Source organism: Taudactylus pleione, unplaced genomic scaffold, assembly GCF_031769625.1.
Source record: "Taudactylus pleione unplaced genomic scaffold, aTauple2 ptg000103l, whole genome shotgun sequence".
In the NCBI taxonomy this organism is placed as follows: domain Eukaryota; kingdom Metazoa; phylum Chordata; class Amphibia; order Anura; family Myobatrachidae; genus Taudactylus; species Taudactylus pleione.
The window spans coordinates 4357239-4381120 of NW_028284505.1; the positions used below are offsets into that span (position 1 = coordinate 4357239).

At 46.1% G+C, this 23882-nt stretch overlaps 1 protein-coding gene across 2 annotated transcripts in view; it reads left to right on the plus strand.

The window, feature by feature from the left end:
- NEGR1 (neuronal growth regulator 1) overlaps window positions 1-22822 on the plus strand; it is a 693794-nt gene extending 670972 nt beyond the window's left edge. For both annotated transcript variants that reach the window (XM_088470777.1, XM_088470776.1), the window contains one exon: window positions 17744-22822. In XM_088470777.1, the coding sequence (XP_088326903.1) occupies window positions 17744-17868 (125 nt within the window). In that variant the 3' untranslated portion in view covers window positions 17869-22822. The remainder of the gene's footprint in view (window positions 1-17743) is intronic.
- Window positions 22823-23882: the final 1060 nt, after the last annotated feature.

The following is a 23882-nucleotide window of genomic DNA, read 5'->3' on the forward strand; positions in this document are numbered from 1 at the left end:
CTTAATATTTCTTAGATGTAGACATAGGGCCTGATTCAGAGCCGTTCGCTATTTGCGGTCGTTCGTTCAAAAACAAGGGGTGGCTATTCAAATGATCAGTTCGCAAATTGCAGTCTGTTCACACCTCTAAGTCCGAATGAGCGAGCAAAACATACGCTCGTTTATTTGTTAAAAACGCCCCCTGGCCGCACGCACCATACGTCATGTCCGCTATTTATTAGATTAATCGATTACATCGACCAGCGTATGAACTGCTCGCTATTCTTGTGGTTGGTTTTTGCTACCACAATCTTGCGAGCAGTTCTGGCTATAAAATAACCCAGTGACGTGGTCAATGACGCTGCTGTATTAATTATGCACACCCATAAAACGCCCGTTTTGACCTTTAAGCACGCCTGCGTTCGGATCTCCACTCCCCATTTTCAAGCACCTTCCCCTGTTACCACCCACATACGCCTCATTCTGTCACTCAAAATAGCAGGCATTCGCTATATTGCGAGCACATGAATTTCGGCCGCACTGACTAGTTCGCGCATGCGTATAACGATCTGTACGCATGGGCAGATGTGCGAACATCGCTCGGAACGAGCGTACTGCCGCTAGCGAGTGGCTCTGAATGAGGGCCATAGTTTTATTTTTTCCTATATAGAAAAGACCACATTTACAAGTAATCCTACAGTATATATAACAAAACTGGAGTTGCAATTCAGAACATCTTAAATGTTTTATTCTCATCATCCTTTAGTACCGGTGACTTTTCTATAAATTTGCAATATATGCATTTATTACAAGGATAACAGCCAGGTTTCTTTGATAAAAATTGTTCAATATTTTTATTTCTGACCCCATCTGACTAGGCGCAAAAATACTTTTCAAATTAGGGGCTTTATAAATTATGGAAGGTTTCTCAGGAAGATGTGCACCTAATATAGGGCCTTTAGGAGAATATTCCAATGTTTCTCCAATTTAAAATATATATATATATATATATATATCCTTATTAAACTGTGTTAAGAAGGGTTTCTGTACAAATTGTGTGTCAGTCTGTGTAGAGTCTACTTTTAAAAGGTCCCCCCCCATCTTTAAGGTAAGTCCGTTGGACTTCTTCAATCTTTTCCTTATCATAACCTCTATGTAAGAATCTATCGACTAGCAGTTGTGACTGTTCCCAAAATGTACGTGTACTACTATAATTCTTTTTAATTCTATGGAACTGTACATAAGGCACATTAATTTTCCAACTGGTTAAATGACAACTCTTAGCAGGAATATAGCTATTTGCATCTGTTTCTTTGAAAAAGGTAATATTTCCCCTATCCTGTCCTGTATCCTGTAGTTTTAGGTCTAAGTAATCAATACATTTCTCATGCCATTTATAGGCATGAGAAATTTCAAATTATAACCATTAGTGTTTATATATGATATACATTTATTGATACTATTTGGACTCCCCAACCAGATCAAAATCAAATCGTCAATACAACTGCGATAAAATTTCATATGACTTGTATCATATTCAGTATTATAAATAAACTCATCCTCCTATTTTCCCATTAAGAAATTTGCATATGCAGAGGCAAATTTTGTGCCCATTGCTGTGCCCTGGCATTGGAGGAAAAAAGCATACTCAAATTTGAAAAAATTATGTTGTAATATGAACTTGATACTATATAAAAGAAAGCCCCTAAGATCACTTGATATACAGTATCTGTGTCTTGATTAAGAACCTTTTCTACTGCTTTTAATCCTTTTTCATGTGGGATAGTGGAAAAGAGGGCTTGTACGTCTATTGTCAGATCCCAATGGATCGTCTGCAGGTCTCTTAATAAACTAGTGGAATCTTTAAGATATATTCTCTGACTTTTCACATACTTCTGAAGTTTAAGATCAACATAGTGAGACACGTCAGCTGTTAAAGAATCTATCCCAGGAATTGTAGGTCTCCTAGAGGATGGGGGGGGGACAGTTTTTATTTTTGTGTGTTTTTGAAATATGATAAAATATTGCTGTTTGTGGGGTTTTCATGTATAAACATTCAAATTCTTTTTCGCATAGAATACCTTTCGTTTTGGCTCTATTTAAAAAGTGAAAAAGTTTTTTTTGATAGTCTTCTGTTGGGTCACTATTAAGTTTGTCGTAGGTGGATGTATCTTTTATTTTATAAGCCTCACTTAAATAAGCCTCCCTATTTTGAACTAAACTGCCCCCCCTTTATCATCTTGTTTTATAACTGATGTCTCATCAGATTTCCAACATTTCAAACATTTAACCGCTTGTACTTCTACTGGTTTAAGATTTTAATTATATTTATCTGCGTCTATATTTATAAGCACTAAGGATACAGCCTATGAACCTCTATACACCCCTGCCTATCCCTTCTGATATCCTGCCTATAAACCTATAAGGATGACGCTAATTTGCGTACGCAGCCATACAGTAAATGAAGACTCCAGACCTAGAACCTGTGATTCCAAAGCACAAAGTATTATTCAAGTAAAAGTACAGCAGTTACACGCTATGATCCACATATAATCTTAGCTCAAAGAGATTATACAGACCCAAGTACAATTATACATACGCAGCGCTCTCTGGTCCAGATGTAGGCATCAGCAAGAAACCCCTCGTCAATCAGCATTCAGCACACAGACTAGGAACCCAGGGCCAGAGCACACAAATTTATACCCCCCTGGAATAAACAACACAATAGAGAAGTTTGTTGCTAATACCATTGGTCCTAAAGGAGAGGGCATATGTTACAAGGCATTTAACAAATTGGTTCAAATAGACACAATCCAGCCTCTAACAACTGGTGGTCTCTGGTTTCCCGCCTCATGCAAATCCTAACAGTTGTTCATATAATGTACATTTTGTTGCTTGAAGTCTCTGCGGTCTATAAGTTAAGAATGCATGATGCGATCTCTCCATCGATATTACCGGAATACTGTTGAGAGAGTACGCATCAGTACAATACCAAACATGGCTTACTTATCACGTATAAAACCTTAGTTACGAAATAACCTTTATTTCCTAGCAATGATAATAAATGTGCATACTTGAATCTTATACCTTATAGCTTATGGAACCTTGTATGTGAATATGTAATGTGTGAGTATGTGGGGTTTGATGTAAACACGCTAGTTAACTTGGGGCAGATGCGTGTGCATGGAGCTAATATTCAGCATTTTCATACAGGGTCTTATGCATTCCCTAATATGCGACTAGTTAACAGCGAAATTGTGCGTATTAATGTGTATGAGAAATGGTGCACTTAAATCTCACTTAAACTCACAGTGCTTACGCAATTATAGCATGAGCCTCTACAGGCACGTGAATTCATTAGAGCACAGAGATAACGCTGATCTGAAGTCTTAGAGAATCTGTGTGGAGGGAGACCACCATAGACCGACATGGGGAGCACTTCTTCGCTCTCAGCTATCCCTAGAAGTGAACACCTAGCAGTGTGGAATTCTGAGCATTATAGTTCCATGACTTGCTCAAGCCCCAGCAGCCACCACCCTTTTCAGGCTCCAAAATACTGGTCTTTGTTCTCCCAGGGCCTGTGTAGATGCAAATTAGCACAGCTACAAAACTCAAACCTCAGATAGCACTCTTGGCTTTGAAGGTATTTTATTGTAGGAAGCCTGCTAATGTAAGGTTCTACAAACGACCCTCTTTCTGTATTCGAGCATGGCCACCTGGAGTGAGAGCAGACGTTATGTCCAGGAAGCTTGTCTTCACAGGCTAGTTGTCACGTGGCCATTTGCTCTGTTTAGCTAATGCAATCCAATTTTGACATACTGTACAGCCATTTCTGAAATATATCCTTTAGGGGAATTATAATAATACACACACTTTATCCAGAGCACCCAAACTACGTAAAGTCATGAAATGGGCTTTTGATGAATCGCCGTAACTTATGGCGATGGTCACAGATGCAATCGCATGATGCTAATAGTAATATCGCCACATGTACTAAAGTTTGAGTTTATCTAAAATGGCGCTTAGGCGGCCATTCGCAAAATGGCCTCTTGCGATCTCATTTCCAAGATGGCGTCTTGCAGCCAGTCGCAAGATGGCGTCGCTGCGATCCAATTTTAAACTGATCTTGTCTCAGCCAATTATCTAGCTTCGACAGCACACCCACTATGTTATAAGTCATAAGCACACCCACTATGTCTTGGCGAGCGATCACTTTGTGTTTGTAGATGCCCACCAGCCTGTCTTAAGACGCCCTATTGCGCACATCATCTCCCGGAAGTGCATGAAACCATTGGTACATCGAGCACCATCGGATGCGATTGCAGCGCTTGAGGCTGACTATACCCTGCCGCAAGCACTGCGATCACTTTAGTGTATTTTGCAGCCAAGTGATGTGTCCTATGACGCAGGCTGTTAATTATGCAAGCCTCTGAAACGGCGTTCGGATTCTCAGGCACGCCTGCGTTCGCACCTCCACTTCCCCATTTCCAGTGGCCTGCTCCTGTTACCACTCACGAATGGCCTCTCCTGTCACTCATTCAGCTGGGCTGTCTATGCTTGGCGAGCGAGAGTTTCCCCATAGCTCGTACCAGTTCGAGCACTCGCAATACGAAGCGTACACATGCTCAGATTGAAAAACATCGCTCGCTCTGAGCGAGCGTTTGCTAGCGAACGGGTCTGAATCATTTTTCAAACATTGAAAGGGAGCATGGTAGCGGTAATGGGGGGCTGTGCAGGAAGCGTTGTAGCGTTAATGGTGGGCACTGCAGGGGCTTCGCAGAGGTAATGGTGGGCACTGCAGGGGCTTGGCGGAGGTAATGGTGGGCGGTGTGGGACGTGGCGGTGCAATATTACGTCATTGCAGCCCGTCCCCCGCTATACAATGGCGAGATTTCGGCGTTGTAAAGCAGGGGGCGGGACTACAATGACACGATTCAGCGACCCTTCCGGACTGCCCACTTTTGACATGTAAGTGTGGGGAGAAGCGGTGGGTGGCGCCCAAACCAGGAGTGCCGCCTTATATTGGAGAGCCTTCGGGCCATTGCGGGAGAGTCGGCTAGTATGCAGTAAAGTGACAGTCGCTGATTGGTACTTTATTTCCGCCCACTTTATCTCTCTCCAAAGCTTAGTACATAGACCCCAAATTACCAACCAATGAGCTCCTATCTGTCATTTTTCAAACACATGACCGTTAGGTGCTGATTGGTTATAAGCGGTTTTGATCCCGTGTACACTTGCAATCGGATAGGCGGAAGTGAGTTCTAAATTCAGTAGACAGCATGACACGTTAGCAAGGGATATATGTGTGACATCATAAGGGAAGGGGCGTGGCTAGGCACATTAAATATTGAAAATATGAAGCACGTTTTATGCTCACTCCCAATGATGTCACCAGTTTATTTTCCAACTGATTGGCTGAATTTCTTTTTTATTGCACACAATGGGGGTCATTCAGACCCGTTCGCGAGCAAAGGACGCTCGCAAACGGGTCGATGTTCCCCCACTGCGCATGCGCACGACGGAGGGAGCTCCGCCGTGCGCATGCGCAAGACCCGGACTGCGACAGACAAGCTGTCGCTCCGGGTCTCGCACCAAAGGGGGCGTGCTGTCGATGTTGATTGACAGCACGCCCCCTTTGGTGGGCGTGCCTGCCAGACGGAGGCGTTCCCATGGGAACGCCTACCATCTGGAACCGGCCCCACTGACATCACTAGTGATGTCAGTGGGAGTGATTTTGGCTCTGATAGAGCCAAAATCACTCCAGGGCTTGCGGCAGCGAGACCCTACCGCAGGGTCTCCGTCGCAAGCCTGATGGTCGCGATGATCAAGACCATCGCGACCATCATCATGGACGCTCGCAGGTCACCCACAGCTATGCGAGCGTCCAAGAGGACGCTCCATTTTCAGGGAGGAGGGCCCTGATTCAGAGCGAGCGCTCTGGTCAGAGCGTTCAGCTCTGAATCAGGCCCAATGTCTGTCTGGGCTGTGTGTGCAGAGAACAGGGACACTTTAAGAAAATAGAACGGGGTTTTCAGCCGAGCCTGGAAGATCGCTATTGGCGTTTGATGTTAATGGGCAGAAAGATTTAAAGGAAAAGAGAGAAGTGAGTGATTAAAAAGCTGAAGGATGAGGGTCTGAGCAGAGACAAATGGGAAAATGCAATGTTCCTGTCTAAATTATGTAGACTTCAGTTGAAGCGGCAGAAGTAATGAGGCTGCTTTCTAGGCCGACATCGTTAATACCACAAATGCGTTAACTTCCCTTTGTCACTTGTGGTTATTTTCCTGGAGGTTTTCTTAATATATTCACAGCAATTTGTCTGCATACATTCAGGAAAAGATAATCACACATAAATAATTCAGTGGACGAAATTCATACTAACGCATATATTTATATATACATTTCATGTAGGAGACAATCCTGGCCTGACTGTCCTGTTTGAGGCTACACAATTTAGTAAAAATAATAATAATAATAATAATAATTTACTTGATAAAACTAATTTGACAGAATATTTTATTGAGAATCCTTAAAATAAACAATTATTATTTTCTGAGAGGATAATTTGCTACTTTTTATTTTTTATTGGAGAATAATATATACATAAAAGTTTACTGCCTAATGTGTTTTATATAAAATGTATATTTTATTGTCGTTTTCACTAAGCCAAAGTCACTATATACTGTGTAGCACAAGAAAAGGTGACAGTGGAGATAAAATAAACTGATAGAGGGCCTGATTCAGAGTCGCTCGCAAAAAGCGAGCGAATCTGAATCAGGGCGGCCGCATGGTTTTCTTTTAGTTCGGCCTCCTGGCCGCTCGCTAAGCTGTGGGTGACCACCCACAGCTTTAGCGAGCGGCCAGATGATGGTCGCGACCATCGGGCTTGGGACGAGACCCTCGTGGTAGGGTCTCGTCCGTCGCAAGCCCCAGTGAGCTTCTGGCTCTAATAGAGCCAGAAGATCACCACTGACATCACTCGTGATGTCAGTGGGTCACCCCCAAACGGCAGGCGTTCCTTCGGGAATGCCTCTGTTTGGCCAGCCACCCCACCCCCCCGACACGCCTACCAAACAGGGCGAGCTGTCGATCAACATCGACAGCCGCCCCTTTTGGATGCGAGCGCTGGAGCGAGTGATTTCTCGCTCGCTCCAGGGCTTGCGCACGCGCGCACACTGCCCGTCCATCGACCCGCTTGCGAGCGGGTCTGAATCAGGCCCAGAGGCCCAAGAGGGGAGGGGGTACTACTTACCACGGCCCGGGTCAGCTATTGCCCCCACTGCTCTGCCCACTACAGCTAGCCACCTCTATATAGCGGTGCGGCATACAGCGGCACATTGGCAGTGCCCATTGTGCCGCTGCGATGCTATGCAGGCGCAGTCAGCGATAGTGGGCAGAGAGAAGAAGTGTCATAGGTGGCAGTAGTTACACACTGATCACAAATCCCCCCAACCACCCCTGAAGCACAGTCTGCTTGGCGATGCCGTGCAAAGTAATTACTTACATTGATGACGCGATTAAGTACAGTCAGCCTGTCTAGGTGTCTGTCTGTGTGTATATGTTCCTAGTAAGCAAGGTTTATCAGATGGGTGCATTATACCCCTTACTCTGAAATATAGGGATATGGGCGGTTTTGGGACCTGTTCAAAAACTCTAAACCCAAACTTCCATATGGTCACTAAACACCCTGTGACTTCTAACATTATTATATATCACAATATATTATTTTTATTGATTTAACTTGTGCAATAACTTAAATATATGCATCAAATATATTATTTTACTATTATACTAGATTGGCTGCTGGGCAGTGCATATTTAGTGATACTAAACCTCTAAATAATATCAAATAAGTTAATAGTAAAACATTAAGATGAAGAATATACCTGCTCCTATGGAAATAAACCTGCTTCTCGTGTCCTAAAATTGCAAGCCTCGGCAGAACACCTCTCCGCGTGTGGGCGGAGGTCTGCAGCTGAATACAAACACCTATTTTTTTGTGTAATCACTTTCAAATCCTCGTTTGGAAAAGCTCTTAAGGGTTCTGTCACCTCTATCTCCTGTAACATTAACTGACTGCTACCTTACGAGCCCTAATTAATTCAGTGGCACGGAAGTCTCATCCTTTAAGTGGGATTGCGTTACAGATCTGCTTCCTCTCCGCCAGAGAATATAGACTGCTATTTATCCATTCTTTCAGCATCCGGGATTTGTGCTCCATAAGGAATTCTCTGCTGTAAATAATAAAAAAAAAAAACATTTTTGCAATATGTCTGTTTCCGATATGTTGCAGAACAGCCATAAAACTGGTCGTTAGATCTTCAAAGTGTTGTTGAGTTTTAGACCCTGATAAACTTTTTCATGGTCCAAACCGTCAATGTCAGTTTTGATATAAGTTAGAAACGATTATCTAGTTCATCACTATCCGTCATAATTTTTACTTTTATAGACTGTCAACATGCGATTTATAAGTCATAAATCTTCAACGGGCACAAGTGCGGACAGTGTATAGAAATTGATCTGGATCTCTAGAGTGAAATTAAAACTCTGCCGGTACACCGCCATTGCTAGACATTTTACTAGATAGACATTGCTGAGAAGCTAAAGTCTCAACAATTTCTTGTTTAATTAAATATAATGCAAATATATATAAAAAACAAACAAAAAACATAATTTCCAATGTAAATTGCCCTTTAACATCTCTAAGTGAAAACAGGTGGAATTTAAAATATTCTTCCTGTTCACGAAGAATGATTGACGGCTTGAAAGCAATTAAGATGATTAATCGGAAAGCGTCGATGCTTACGGAAATTGTGATGTCGCACAATAGAGTAAGCTTTTACTGACAACTGCCGAAAGCGTTAAGTGTCTAATTACAATAGAGACAATAGAAATTGAATTAGGGAAAAACCTCAATAGAACGAATGCAAGAATAGCAGAAGAACGATGCGCGAATGAAAAGCTGATATTGTTATTTATTTCCGCGTAGGACATCAGATGTCTTCATAATAAACACACATTATCAGTAACTTTAACATTGCGGCAAGAGAAAATTAGAATAAATAAATGCATGAAAAAAACAGGGTTCTCCAGAGTGTTTTAAGCTGGATACATTCCAAGTACAGTAGAAGCTGCAGTATTTAGCGGTACGTTAAGCTGTCCGCTAGGTCATGTGACATCATTCGAGGCTCCTTATTAAGTACGGCCACATAGAGGACCTCATTCAGAGCCGGTCGCACAGAGCGTGCAGTCGGTCTGAATGAGGGGAGGACCTCTTGAATTTTCAAGACGTCCTCCTTTGCGGTGGTAAGGCTGCGGGGCTTACGATGAGACCCTAGGGTAGGGTCTCCCTTGTCGTAAGCCCCGGAGAGCTTTTTGCTCTGTCTGAGCCGGAAGCTCTCCACTGACATCACTAGTGATGTCAGTGGGGCCGCCCCCAAACGGTAGGCGTTCCCATGGGAACGCCCCCGTTTGGGCTGCCACCCCCCCGGCCCGCCTTCCAAACGGGACGAGCTGTCAATCAACATCGACAGCTCGCCCCCTTTGGATTGAGACCCGCTACGACCAACGCTGTCGGTCGTAGCGGGTCTCACGCATGCGCACGACGGCGCCGGCGCCGTCATGCGCATGCTCTGTGGGGGGCCATTGACCCGGTCCGAGCGCATCGGCGCTAACGACCGGGTCTGAATGACCCCCAGAGTGAGACTGTAGGCAGAGGCCAGCTGAAGAGTGGAGCTACACAGGAAGCTGGTAGGCTTTGATGAACTGGTGGGTGTCAATGGACCTGTGGAAGTGTATTCCAGAAATTGGGGATGGCCCAGGATGAGTTTTGGATGCAGGAGTGTGGCTATTGGTGGGGAGTTGTGCCGTCGGTCATTGACAGAGGGGAGAGCGCGGGCGGGAGTGTGGAGTTAAATAATATTGGGTGGGAGAGTGGAGGAATTTAAAGTGAAGTCGGTAGGGGAAGAGGAACCAGTGTAGAGATTGTCAAGAGTGGGGAAGCAAAAGTGAAGTGATATGAGAGGAACAGCGCCAAATGGGCTTGGTGGATGAAAATTATGAAGGGTTGATTGTGGTGAATGGCCTATTTTTATGTGGAGGCCCGGGGCCGTAGTGCCAGCTGCCCCATTGTTAATCTGGCCCTGGAGTGGAATACCAGTACTATGAGGTGATCCTCGTCTCTCTCTCTGTGTTTTGCTTTGATTGACAGCTCAGCTTTCCGTCATGTGACACATTTGTGAGATTTTTTTCAGGTAAAAATGGACCGAAATAGGTGAAGAAAAAAAGATGCTTCTCACCTTGAGCTGCCTAGAGGGTCTTCATTAGTATTTTTGTTATTCTGCTTTATTGGGGTGCGAGACCCATTAGCCTCTATTTTCCTACAATTTCTAAACTTTAATCCGCCGTCTCCAGTGCACGGCAAAGCCATCTATTAAAATGTTATTGGCATCTTGCTGGTAATTGGATGGTTTAGGTCCCTGACTCCCCGACACAGTCCAGGTACACGATGTTGCGGAGTTTGTGGCCAAAATGTATCGTGTTGCTCTTCAAATAAATACGTCCAGCGCTCAAGCGGCCAGTTTATTTCCCAAGAGTTTCAATTTTCCTTGTGTACTGTACGAGACATCTACAATTGCAATTTTATAGCACTCTTTGTTATACAGACACTTCCCAATTAAGATAAGGTCTGAAACCTCTACCTTTTCGGCACAAAAATAGCCCTTTGTTAGTTAAGGAGCAGTTTGTGATAGAGAACGGACAGGGCACTGACAGGTCAGGAGGCGCCTGGGCTCTCATGTGACCTATGGTAAGTAACAAGGATTACTTTCCAAAAGAAGGTAAAGACAGACAAAACAACGAATAGGAGAATGAATCAACGAGATTCGAGAGTTACATTTTTGTTTTACGTATATAGTATAAAATAAAACATATATAACGCTTCCAGAAGGTAGGAAGAAGCCGAGTGTTTACTGCTAATGGACAGGAAGTGAATTCTTTTCATTTGTACCCTTTACACATACAGTGATAATCAGAACACAGTCCATTCATTCACTAGAAACTAATGACATGACCTCATGACCTTCCATTCGCGTTTATGTGTATTATTACCAAAGGCGGGAAACAGATTTGCATTTTGCCATATACTGTATGTACAGTGCATCCAGAAAGTATTCACAACGCTTCACTTTTTCCACATGTTGTTATGTTACAGCCTTATTCCAAAATGGAATAAATTCATTTTGCCATGAAGCTCAAAATTGAGCTCAGGTGCATCCTGTTTCCACTGATCATCCTTGAGATGTTCTACGGCTTAATTGGAGTCCACCTGTGGTAAATTCAGTTGATTGGACATGATTTTGAAAGGCATACACCTGTCTATATAAGGTCCCACACTTGATGCTCAGTTGGGTTCTAGCCTGGGGAATTAGGGGGCCAGGGAAGTACTTGGTCGTGCGCGTCCAACCACTGTCGGACATTACTAGCCGTGTGACATGCCGCATTGTCTTGCTGGAAGATCCCGTCCGCCTCAGGGAAGACAGTCAGCATGTATGGGTGTACATGCTCTGCAAGGATGGAATCATAACCAAATCGGCTGAGGGTGCCTTCCACATGGATGAGTGGGTCCAGTGAATGCCATGAAAACATTCCCCAGACCATAACGCTGCCACCACCAGCTTGTGTTCTTCCAGCAATGGTTGCAGGGTGTTTGTTCGCCGATGTTTCACGCCTGACACGCCAATGTCCATCCGTTCGATGAAGCAGAAAATGTGACTCGTCGGAGAAGACAACCCTTCGCCAATCAGCGGAGGTCCAATTCCGATACAGGCGTGAAAATTGAAGCCTTTTCAACCGATGCACCTTCCTTAGCATAGGTGCAGTGACCATCCGTTTGCATCGGAGCCCCCTACGCAGCAGGGTGCGCAGAACTGTTGTATTGGACACACGTCAGGTGGCCCCAGGTTCATTTTGACGGTGAGCTGCTCCACTGTAGCGTGTCGGTCAGCCCTCATGCACCTTCATAGCTAACGTTCACCTCTCACATCAATGGCACGTGGTCAGGGGCGTATTTATAATGGGTGCAGGGTGAGCGATGCACACGGGCCCCTGGGTCCAGGAGGGACCCGCACCACACACCCTGCACCCATAAAACTTACCTTTCCGGAGTCCCACGTCGGCTCCGGTGTCTGTGCCTGTAAAAAACGCCGCCGTGGCCATTTTCCCATTGTTTCTGCATGCGCTATAGACTCTGGGCACACTCTAGTGCCCAGAGTCTATAAGTGCAGCGCTGGCCGCGCACCGCTCAGTGCGCAGACGGCCGCAGGACAGAGAGGAGGAGGCCCATGACGGAGACTGCGCACAGGCCCCCTCCTCTCTAGAAACGCCCCTGCACGTGGTGCTCCACAGTTTCCACGTCGTTTATCACAATGGTGCCATTTGTCCAGTCACGATATACACCTTCACCACAGCAGCACGCGAACAGTTCACAAACTGCGCTGTTTCAGAAATACCGCCACCCTTGGCCCGAAAGCCAATAGTTATCCCTTTTTGCAACTCTGTTAAATCGCTGCTTTATCCATGACAGCAACGAATGATATGTGTACATACGGCCTTTCGCACACCTTATATACCCACCAAGCTAGCTCACGCCACGTGACGTACTTCATGGGCTACGCGCTGCAGACGTCAAATGTAGGAGGTGGTCATAATACTGTGACTCGACTGTGTAGATGTCTAATAGTGGCGTAAAACGTGCGTATAAGCTTCCAAGTCGCCGCCATACATAGCGCCAGACGTGTACAACTTAGCACACCTGATTTTTACATCTTTTTTTTTTTTTATGCCCATTTTGAGGCCAACTCTGCCGCAACTCCTAGGCCTGCTGTGCCACGTGTACGGTGTATATATACCTTTATGTAAACGCGCCTGAGCTTCCACTGCGTTCTGTTAGACTGTATCTCATAAATGAGTAACTGGGTTAAAAAAATGTACATAAATCAGTATTCAGATAGAAGAAGTAGGCCATGTTGTGTAAACATTCTAATTTGAATCTAGTCATTAGCAGGCAGGTGGTGTTACAGGCAGTATACAGAAATGGATGACATACTTACCTGCAGGAAAAGCGATTAGGTTTTTGCAAATAAAGAAAAACAACATTCCAAAAAACAGAGACATTAGTGTTTGTTTTTTTGTAACCCAAATCCTCTGTCCCTACATTACTTTTATTTCCTTGTGTCTCACTGGCCGCTATTCAATTCAGCGCGATGATGAATAGCCGCGTGACGGAGCGCCCGGAGCTATTCATTTCAGCGCTATGCTTGGTCCGACTAAAGGATTTCTTCTCGCACCCCCCTGAGGGTGCGAGGAGAAATCCGACAAAAGTGCCGGCCGCGCGGTTGTTTTCCGGCTTAGCGCGGCGCTAACAGCCCAGATTAAGTCGCGAGAACCGGCATTCTCCGACGTAACAGCTCGCTGGATTGAATAGCCCCAGGAGCTCCCTCCCGGGGGCTATTTAGCATTGCGCTGAATTGAACCGCAGCCATGAAAGGTTAGAACAGAGGGGATCTCATTTATTTAAGCGCAGTGGTGCAGATGGTTATTTTCTGACTTTTGATGCCATGTCCCTATTTTTTAGCATCATATCTTTATGAAACGGCACATGAATGAGCGTGACAAGATGGCTTTGATTTTGGGATGATTATCTGTGGGGATGAGCAGATCTGGTGGGACATACAGTAGGGTGATCTGTATAGATTGTGGGATATTCCTAAAATGCACCTGACTGTTAGGGTTAAAGCCCTGTATAAAGCCCTATAAAATCCTGCCAGGGCCATCACTTGGTTGCATCACTCTGGGGGATGCCCAGCGTGCCCAGAGATGCTAGACTGCCCCCAGGCTCTACCCCACACTACGTAGATGTTGTGCGAGTGACTCCCCCCCAACTCCCCCGCAGCCCATGGGTGGCACTAACGCACCCTGCACCCTATACAGTCACCCAAAACGCCTCTTGTTCCTTGGCCCCGCCCCCTCAGCATGACATCACTCATTCAGGGGGCAGGGCCAGCACAAGCCAGAAAGTCGCCCTGCTATGCAGGCCTGCAGCTCGTACCATCAGCGATCTCTGTGGGAGCACAGCGCAGCGAGGGACAGCTTGGAACTGAGCTTCATACTAAATTGTTATAGTTAGAATTCAGCTTTATGTTGTGCTTATGCCAGTAACATACTGTATATATATTTTTTTTGTTTATTACGTTTTGTAATTCATTTGTTATTTTTATAATCGATATTAGAGGAAAGTATTTTTGAGCGAGCATAGCCACAGCCGTATCATTTTGTATGTGACCACACCCATTATAGGCGCTTTAAAAAAAAATGCAGATCGCAGAGGAATACCTCACATAACCCCCCCCCCCACCAGCACCGGACACATATACGCAAATTGGGACTGTACTGACGGAACCCGGATGTTTGGGAGGAATATAGGAGGTTCCTGCCACTGCCACACTGATGCCTGAAGAGTGTCGGACACATCCCTCTGCGAAATTACGTTTATGTGCAACTTCTATAACTGAGCTACAGAGATTGGCGGTTTTCTACAGCAAAGAACACTGGGTCTCATTCAGACCCGGTCGCAAGCGCCGATGCGCTCACAATCGGGTCGATGGTTAGCCCTGCGCACTGCGCGTGCGCAAGCCCCGGACCGAGCTCTCTACAAAAGGGGCGGCTGTTGCGACATCTCGCCCCGTTTTGTAGGTGGGGCAGGGGGGGGTGGTTTCACAAACGGAGGCGTTCCTTAAGGAACGCCTGCCGTTTTGTGGGCGGCCGCACTGACATCATCAGTGATGTCAGTGGGGAGTTCCTGCTCGATCAGAGCAGGAAGCTCCCTGGGGCTTGCAGTTGCCGAGACCCAACCTTAGGGTCTCGTCGCAAGCCCCGATGGTCGCGATGGTGTTCACCATCGCGACCATCAACCTGGTCGGTCGCTAAGCTGTGGGTGGTAACCCACAGCTTAGCTAGCGACCAGGAGGCCGCACTAAAAAAAAAATAAGTGGCCGCCCTCATTCAGAGAGAGCGATCGCTTCTTGCGACTGCCTCTGAATAAGGGCCTTTGGGCCTGATTCAGAGCCGCTCGTAAGCGGCAGTACGCTCATTCCGAGCGATGTTCGCCCATCTGCGCATGCGTACGGTTTTTAATACGCATGCGCGAACCAGTCAGTGTGGCCGAAAATCGTTTGTTCGCTATATAGCGAATGCCTGCTAATTTGAGTGACATGAGGAGGCGTATGTGGGTGGTAACAGGGGAAGGAGCTTGAAAACGGGGAGTGGAGATCAGAACGCAGGCGTGCTTAGAGGTCAAAACGGGCGTTTTATGGGTGTGCATAATTAAAACAGCAGCGTCACTGACCACGTCACCTGGTTGTTTTGTAGTCAGAACTGCTAGCAATATAGTGGTAGGAAAAACCAACCACAAGAATAGCGAGCAGTTCATACGCTGTTCGATGTACTCGATTAATCAAATAAATAGCGGACATGACGTAGGGTGCGAGCGGCCAGGGGGCGTTTTTAACAAAATTTCGACCGCAAGTTTTGCTCGCTCGTTCAGACTTAGAGGCGTGGACAGACCGCAAAGAGCGAACGGTTCATTTGAATAGCCACCCGTTTTTTTTGAACGAACGACCGCAAATAGCGAGCGGCTCTGAATCAGGCCCTTAGTCTCTTCATGTCAGAGATACTGTAGCAGCAGAATATCTTACACTACTTAAGCTCATATAAGCATAACACTACAGTACATCATTTTCTTTTCCATCGCAGGCATTGTTGGAATCATTCTTATCAGCGCAGCATAGCGAGTCAGAATGCTTCCATAGTACTGATAGGTCCCAAATTAGCTGCTCTCTAACCAGCATCGCACTGTTGCTAAGATACCCAGGTGACGAGTAAAATTGTCTGCCAGGGCTGCAAAATGGGGCTGTCGTTTGGAATCCACTGGACATTAATTCAAAGTGACCAAGCAGGTTATTTAAAAGGGGCTGTTTAGTAACCGCTCAAAGCCATTCTTAACTACAGAGCCCGCTAAACGAGCTGCGCATATTTATCCTCTACACCCTGCTCTGCGTTTTACCTCTTTAATATTTTTATTAATAATTGCTATTAAATATATTTATTTTCTTCTTTATTTTGGTTTCGTAAACCCCTTTTTGGCTATTTAGTTTGCTGCTCAGAGGAGAGGGCTCGCTGCACACGGTCAATATATGGTGCAAAAAGTATTTATATTGCATGTAGGATAAACACTGGCTGCTTTTGCGTGCAGCCCACAAATACTGGACAGCTTTACACCGCAATTTAGCCTGAGTTTGGAGCATACTTACCTACCCTTCCGATTTGGTCGGGAGCCTCCCGGAAATCAGGTGCCGCTCCCGACCTCCCGGGAAGGCAGGCAAGTCTCCCGGCTGCCGCCGACCCCTCCTGGCCCACACCAATTGTTTGTAAAACCCCCGGCAGCGAAGGGGGGTGGTGACGCGATTCGCGTCATTTTGGCACCGCCCCCTGCATGACACTGCCTGTAATATCGGCAGTGTCGCGGGGGCGGGGCCAAAATTACGTGCTCACGTGGCTCCGCCCCCGCTCCGCCCGCAAAATGTGTCATATGGCCGGCCCCGCCCCCGTTTGCTGGCCACGCCCCTCAGTAATGCCGATCTGGATGCTCCCTCCCGGAAGGGGCAGCCAGATAGTCGGCAAGTATGGTTTGGAGACGCCCCACCCAAATCTAAAGCTGGGTGCACACTGACAGATATATTGGCCGACCAATTGATGGTCCAAAATGTCTGGTGCCCGTCGGCCAGTGTGTACCTGCGATATGTCTGTGTACGACGTCGTTCACAGACATATATCGCATTAGCTGCGCTGCACAGTCGATGAACAGATATATCTGCAGACATATCTGTCCATCGGCAAGTGTGTACGGGGGGTACGGGCGGTCTGCAGACATTCAGCGGCAGCCACGAGGAGGGGGGCGGACATGCCCCCGGCCGGCTGGACCTGTGTCTGCCTGGAAGATAATGGTCGTTCAGTGTATATGAACGACCATCATCTACAGATATATCTGCTAGGTGTATACCCACCTTTACTCTCTCTGCACATTTTCCATCTACCCACCTGCAGTGCAGCATTATCTTTACGAAAGGGCAAAGTTTTTGTTTTTACTTTTGGTCCCAACTCGGAACCAGGCCCTAGCTGATTAGATCCGTGAACAGTTCGGTGCGCACAGTTATGTATCTCATGACCCAGTTGTTGGCAGGGCTGGTGCTAGGTGTATCGACACCCAGCGCCGTACCGTGCTCCCCCTTCGCCTCTTCCCTCACTGCGCCCTCCCCCTGAGCATAAAATAGTAATGGCAGCAGGATCCCCGGCTCCCCTGTGCAGCCGCATCCACGTAGCGTGCCTGGAGCCGGTCCTGGTTATTGGGACCAGACGCCATTCCTGTCCAGTCAGGTACCATATAAATTAGTCTGAGAGCTTTTAAGCTGCTAGGCCTGGATAATTGTAGCAGGGAGTGTTTCCTCTTTCACCTGGAATCGGTTAAAAAAAATAAGGAGAAAAAAAAAAAAATCTGGTAACGTGCGGACGAGCCGGGCTGGAGTGCTGTATAGTGTTTCACTGATCATATTATTTCTATTTAAGTATATATTATTCTGCTGCCTGCCTGGAAATATAGTGCTTTCAGATGTATTTATCGCTCTCCTCTCTCTCCTTTTGTGTCTTTCAGCACCAAGCACAGCCCAGTACGGCATTACCGGAAGAGCAGAAATCATTTTCTCTTGTTGGTACCTTGTTTTGACACTTTCCTCTTTTACGAGCATAATATACCTGAAGAACGTCGTTATACAATAAACACACGGAACCATAAAAAAAAAAAGGCTTTAAAAGATGACTACGGAAGTGCTGACGACGGGATGCGATCTGGTCTGTTTCCGAAGCGCAGTGTGTTGGGATATAATCGGCAGTGCTTACGCGGGGATCGGTCGGCTTCTTTAGAATTGTTCATTTTGTAAATACCTTAATTTTTCTTTTACGATTAGCTGCATTACGTTGTGACGCAGTACACATTGTCCTTTTTTTAAGAAAAAAAAAAAAAAAAGAGAGAGATAACGTAAAAAGCTCTGAAATTACTTTTAGAGGAATATTAATAATCGTGACTTCATGTTTGTAATTTGAAAACTTTTCAGAAAAGAGTTTGGGTGACGGTCTGCCATGGTAGGCGCAGGCTGAGGTGTGCGAAGAAGCCCCCTATAAATTAATAAGCTGAGAGAGTATTGCACAGGCGGCAAGTAATACGCTTTAAAGCTCCCAGGCACGTGTTCCCTCGCCTTTTTCGAAAATAAGATTTTGAACTCATGTGTATCAAACATTTTCCATTTTTATTACAGAGATATTGCCTTCGAAAGATTTCTCCCAGTTACGTTTAGCTAGATCGACTGCAAGTTATACATTTGGGTATCCTGGTTCAGTATTATACAAGAAACAGCAACACAAAAAAAATAAAAAATGGAAGAAAAACTGCATGGAGCAGTTTATACCTGTATGTCTCGCATGGGTGTGCCTTCATAAAGTTTTATTATTTTTTTTTTATTCAGATGGGGGTTTTACTAGCTTACGGGGAGGGAGTTCAGTCTATATAAATATATATATATATATAAAAGAAAAAATGTTGAAATGTACAGAACATATTTTTAGGAGTTCATATCATGTGGTCACCCCGGTGTGAGAGACTTCACTGCGAATGCCGATAGCTCGGCCGCTCTTCAAGCTCGCTGTTTTTTTAACCCATGCAGAATTCTCTAATGTAACACGGCTTTTCTTGGCAGATAAATGGTGTCCAATAGATGGCGCTATTTTATCACAGCTAATGTCCCATTCATGGGTGACTCCAAAGGATGTTATTGTCAAGCATGTTGTCAGGACACTCTAAGTAATGAGCAAACGGTACCTAGCTGATGTCTGCTAACATCTACTGCCGACTTCCTAGTGGGCATTTACGGCCAATAAATTAGCCCCCCCACCCCTGGTATCCTTGGAATACCAACAGATAAAAATAGCTTATTGTAGTGAATGACTCTAGTGTTCTTGTTCCTGTAACTCAAGTATCCCAAGCTATACATCGCTAAACTAATCCAACGTCTGTTACAAGGCAGCGCAGATTTTCCAACTTAATCTCTAGCACTGCAATAAACTCTGCTCCATCTGTAACATTGATGCAAGCCACCCAAGCCCTGGCCCGAGATCTACTTATATGCCTAGCGCAAGACATGATCACCAAGCAGCTCTACTTGCGGTGTACTATGAGGAGCGCTGCTAGCATTTTTAGGAAGGACGCATACACAGACATGATCGCAGAGTGACCGCGCCTGCGTTCACTATGAGGAGCAGTGCTAAAGAGTTTAGGGAGGGGGAAATGACACACACAGACACGATCACACAGTAGTTCTAGAGTCACTATGAGGAGCAGTGCTAAAGAGTTTAGGGAGGGGGAAATGACACACACGGACATGATCACACAGTAGTTCTAGAGTCACTATGAGGAGCAGTGCTAAAGAGTTTAGGGAGGGGGAAATGACACACACGGACATGATCACACAGTAGTTCTAGAGTCACTATGAGGAGCAGTGCTAAAGAGTTTAGGGAGGGGGAAATGACACACACGGACATGATCACACAGTAGTTCTAGAGTCACTATGAGGAGCAGTGCTAAAGAGTTTAGGGAGGGGGAAATGACACACACGGACATGATCACACAGTAGTTCTAGAGTCACTATGAGGAGCAGTGCTAAAGAGTTTAGGGAGGGGGAAATGACACACACAGACACGATCACACAGTAGTTCTAGAGTCACTATGAGGAGCAGTGCTAAAGAGTTTAGGGAGGGGGAAATGACACACACGGACACGATCACACAGTAGTTCTAGAGTCACTATGAGGAGCAGTGCTAAAGAGTTTAGGGAGGGGGAAATGACACACACGGACATGATCACACAGTAGTTCTAGAGTCACTATGAGGAGCAGTGCTAAAGAGTTTAGGGAGGGGGAAATGACACACACAGACACGATCACACAGTAGTTCTAGAGTCACTATGAGGAGCAGTGCTAAAGAGTTTAGGGAGGGGGAAATGACACACACGGACATGATCACACAGTAGTTCTAGAGTCACTATGAGGAGCAGTGCTAAAGAGTTTAGGGAGGGGGAAATGACACACACGACATGATCTCACAGTAGTTCTAAAGTCACTATGAGGAGCAGTGCTAAACAGTTTAATGAGGAGCGGAATGTCATACACAGACTTTATCACAACAGTGACTGCACCTGTGGTTACTGTGAGGAGCTCTGTTAACAGGCTTAGAAATCAAGGAAATTTCACACTGACATGATCACAAAGTGACTCCGGGCCTGATTCAGAGCCGCTTGCTCGCGCTGTGCGTTCGCAAGCGGCAGGATGTTCTGCGTACGCGCATGCGCACGCTTCCTTCTGCGCGTACGCAAACTACACACTGCGATCGCATCCCTCTCGCTCGCCCAGCAAGGCAGCCCAGGGTAATGAGTGACAGGGGGGTAACAGGGGCAGGAAGCTAATAAACAGGGGCAGGAAGCTAATAAAACGCCGTTTTAGAGGTGTGCATAATTAACAGGCAGCGTCATAGTACACGTCACATGACTTTTTTTTACACTGATTTCTTCGCAATGCTTGCGGTAGGGTAAGGCAACCGCAAGCACTGCGTTAGCATCCGAAAGTGCTCAATGTACCAATGTTTTAATACACTTCCTGGAGATGACGTGTTGCTGGTGGGCGGCTCTGCCTGTGCGATTGGGTGTACGCATACACAAAGTGGCCGCTCGCTAACACATGGTGGGCGTGCTTATGCCTTGGCGAGCGATCGCTTCCCGTGGCGTGACTTTGTCAAATTTACATACGCAGGGAATGAGCGTACGCGGATAGCGAATGGGTCTGAATCAGTCCCTCTGTTTGTGATAATAGAGTAGCTCCACCTACAGTCACTGTGAGAAGCACTGCTAACATGTTTAGGGAGGAGGGTAATATCACACACACATGATGAGAGAGTAGCTCTGCCTACAGTCACTGTGAGGAGCACTGCTATCATATTTAGGAAGGAGGGGGATGTCACACAGAGTAGCTCCACCTCCAGTCACTGTGAGGAGCACTGCTATCATATTTAGGAAGGAGGGGAGATGTCACACAGAGTAGCTCCGCCTCCAGTCACTGTGAGGAGCACTGCTATCATATTTAGGAAGGAGGGGAGATGTCACACAGAGTAGCTCCGCCTCCAGTCACTGTGAGGAGCACTGCTATCATATTTAAGAAGGAGAGGACTGTCACACAGCGTACCTCTGCCTGCTGTCACTTTGAAGAGAACTACTAACATGTTTAGGGAGGAGGGTAATATCACACACACATGATCACAGAGTAGCTCTGCCTACAGTCACTGTGAGGAGCACTGCTATCATATTTAGGAAGGAGTGGGGATGTCACACAGAGTAGCTCTGCCTCCAGTCGCTGTGAGGAGCACTGCTATCATATTTAGGAAGGAGGGGGGATGTCACACAGAGTAACTCCGCCTCCAGTCACTGTGAGGAGCACTGCTATCATATTTAGGAAGGAGGGGGGATGTCACACAGAGTAGCTCCGCCTCCAGTCACTGTGAGGAGCACTGCTATCATATTTAAGAAGGAGAGGACTGTCACACAGCGTACCTCTGCCTGCTGTCACTTTGAAGAGAACTACTAACATGTTTAGGGAGGAGGGTAATATCACACACACATGATCACAGAGTAGCTCTGCCTACAGTCACTGTGAGGACCACTGCTATCATATTTAGGAAGGAGTGGGGATGTCACACAGAGTAGCTCCGCCTCCAGTCGCTGTGAGGAGCACTGCTATCATATTTAGGAAGGAGTGGGGATGTCACACAGAGTAACTCCGCCTCCAGTCACTGTGAGGAGCACTGCTATCATATTTAGGAAGGAGGGGGGATGTCACACAGAGTAGCTCCGCCTCCAGTCACTGTGAGGAGCACTGCTATCATATTTAAGAAGGAGAGGACTGTCACACAGCGTACCTCTGCCTGCTGTCACTTTGAAGAGAACTACTAACATGTTTAGGGAGGAGGGTAATATCACACACACATGATCACAGAGTAGCTCTGCCTACAGTCACTGTGAGGAGCACTGCTATCATATTTAGGAAGCAGTGGGGATGTCACACAGAGTAGCTCTGCCTCCAGTCGCTGTGAGGAGCACTGCTATCATATTTAGGAAGGAGGGGGGATGTCACACAGAGTAGCTCCGCCTCCAGTCACTGTGAGGAGCACTGCTATCATATTTAGGAAGGAGGGGGGATGTCACACAGAGTAGCTCCGCCTCCAGTCACTGTGAGGAGCACTGCTATCATATTTAAGAAGGAGAGGACTGTCACACAGCGTACCTCTGCCTGCTGTCACTTTGAAGAGAACTACTAACATGTTTAGGGAGGAGGGTAATATCACACACACATGATCACAGAGTAGCTCTGCCTACAGTCACTGTGAGGAGCACTGCTATCATATTTAGGAAGGAGTGGGGATGTCACACAGAGTAGCTCTGCCTCCAGTCGCTGTGAGGAGCACTGCTATCATATTTAGGAAGGAGGGGGGATGTCACACAGAGTAACTCCACCTCCAGTCACTGTGAGGAGCACTGCTATCATATTTAGGAAGGAGGGGGGATGTCACACAGAGTAGCTCCGCCTCCAGTCACTGTGAGGAGCACTGCTATCATATTTAAGAAGGAGAGGACTGTCACACAGCGTACCTCTGCCTGCTGTCACTTTGAAGAGAACTACTAACATGTTTAGGGAGGAGGGTAATATCACACACACATGATCACAGAGTAGCTCCGCCTACAGTCACTGTGAGGAGCACTGCTATCATATTTAGGAAGGAGTGGGGATGTCACAGAGTAGCTCCTCCTCCAATCACTGTGAGGAGCACTGCTATCATATTTAAGAAGGAGGGGGGATGTCACACAGAGTAGCTCCGCCTCCAGTCACTGTGAGGAGCACTGCTATTATATTTAAGAAGGAGAGGACTGTCACACAGAGTACCTCTGCCTGCTGTCACTTTGAAGAGAACTACTAACATGTTTAGGAAGACAGGAAATGTCACATACAGACAGAAGTACTGTGCCTACTGTATTTATGAGGAGCACTGCTAACATGTTTAGGAAGGATGGGGCATGTCACAAAGAGACATGATCACAGAGTAGTTCAAACGACAGTCACTGTGAGGAGCAGTCCTACACAAATTAATAAGAATAATCTAGATGCAGTGGTAAATGTTATAATGCAATTTTGTATATTTCAGGCATGGTGCTCCAAATTCATGGAAAACTCTTTATCTGGAAAAAGCTAATCCCGCAGACGTTCCGGATAATAGATTTTATACCTGTATATACTTGATGAATTGTAAAAATAAATATGCAGTTATTGTGATTTACTGACCTCTTATGGAAACCGTATTCTTTTGTTGCCAATTACTCTTTCTGTATGACAAAAGTGATGGCGGGCCCACCAACGTGGTCAGGGCTCATTCGGATCTTAAAGCGGCACTGCGAGATGCTTTCTGTGCATGGTGATCATTTAGCAGCTAGGTATATGACCGGCTTAAATTAACGGTATAGGAGAGCGGATCCCCCTCTAGAATCCAGCGGCCAGAGCTGTTTTTACCGATGGCGCTGCTGTAAAACAACCCTGTACTGTACTGTCTGTCACTAAGTCTCTTGGCATAGGACGCCGACACCATGTTTTTTGCAGATCCCTAATTATAGCACAATTCTCATATGTTTTTTGTGATTTCAGAGC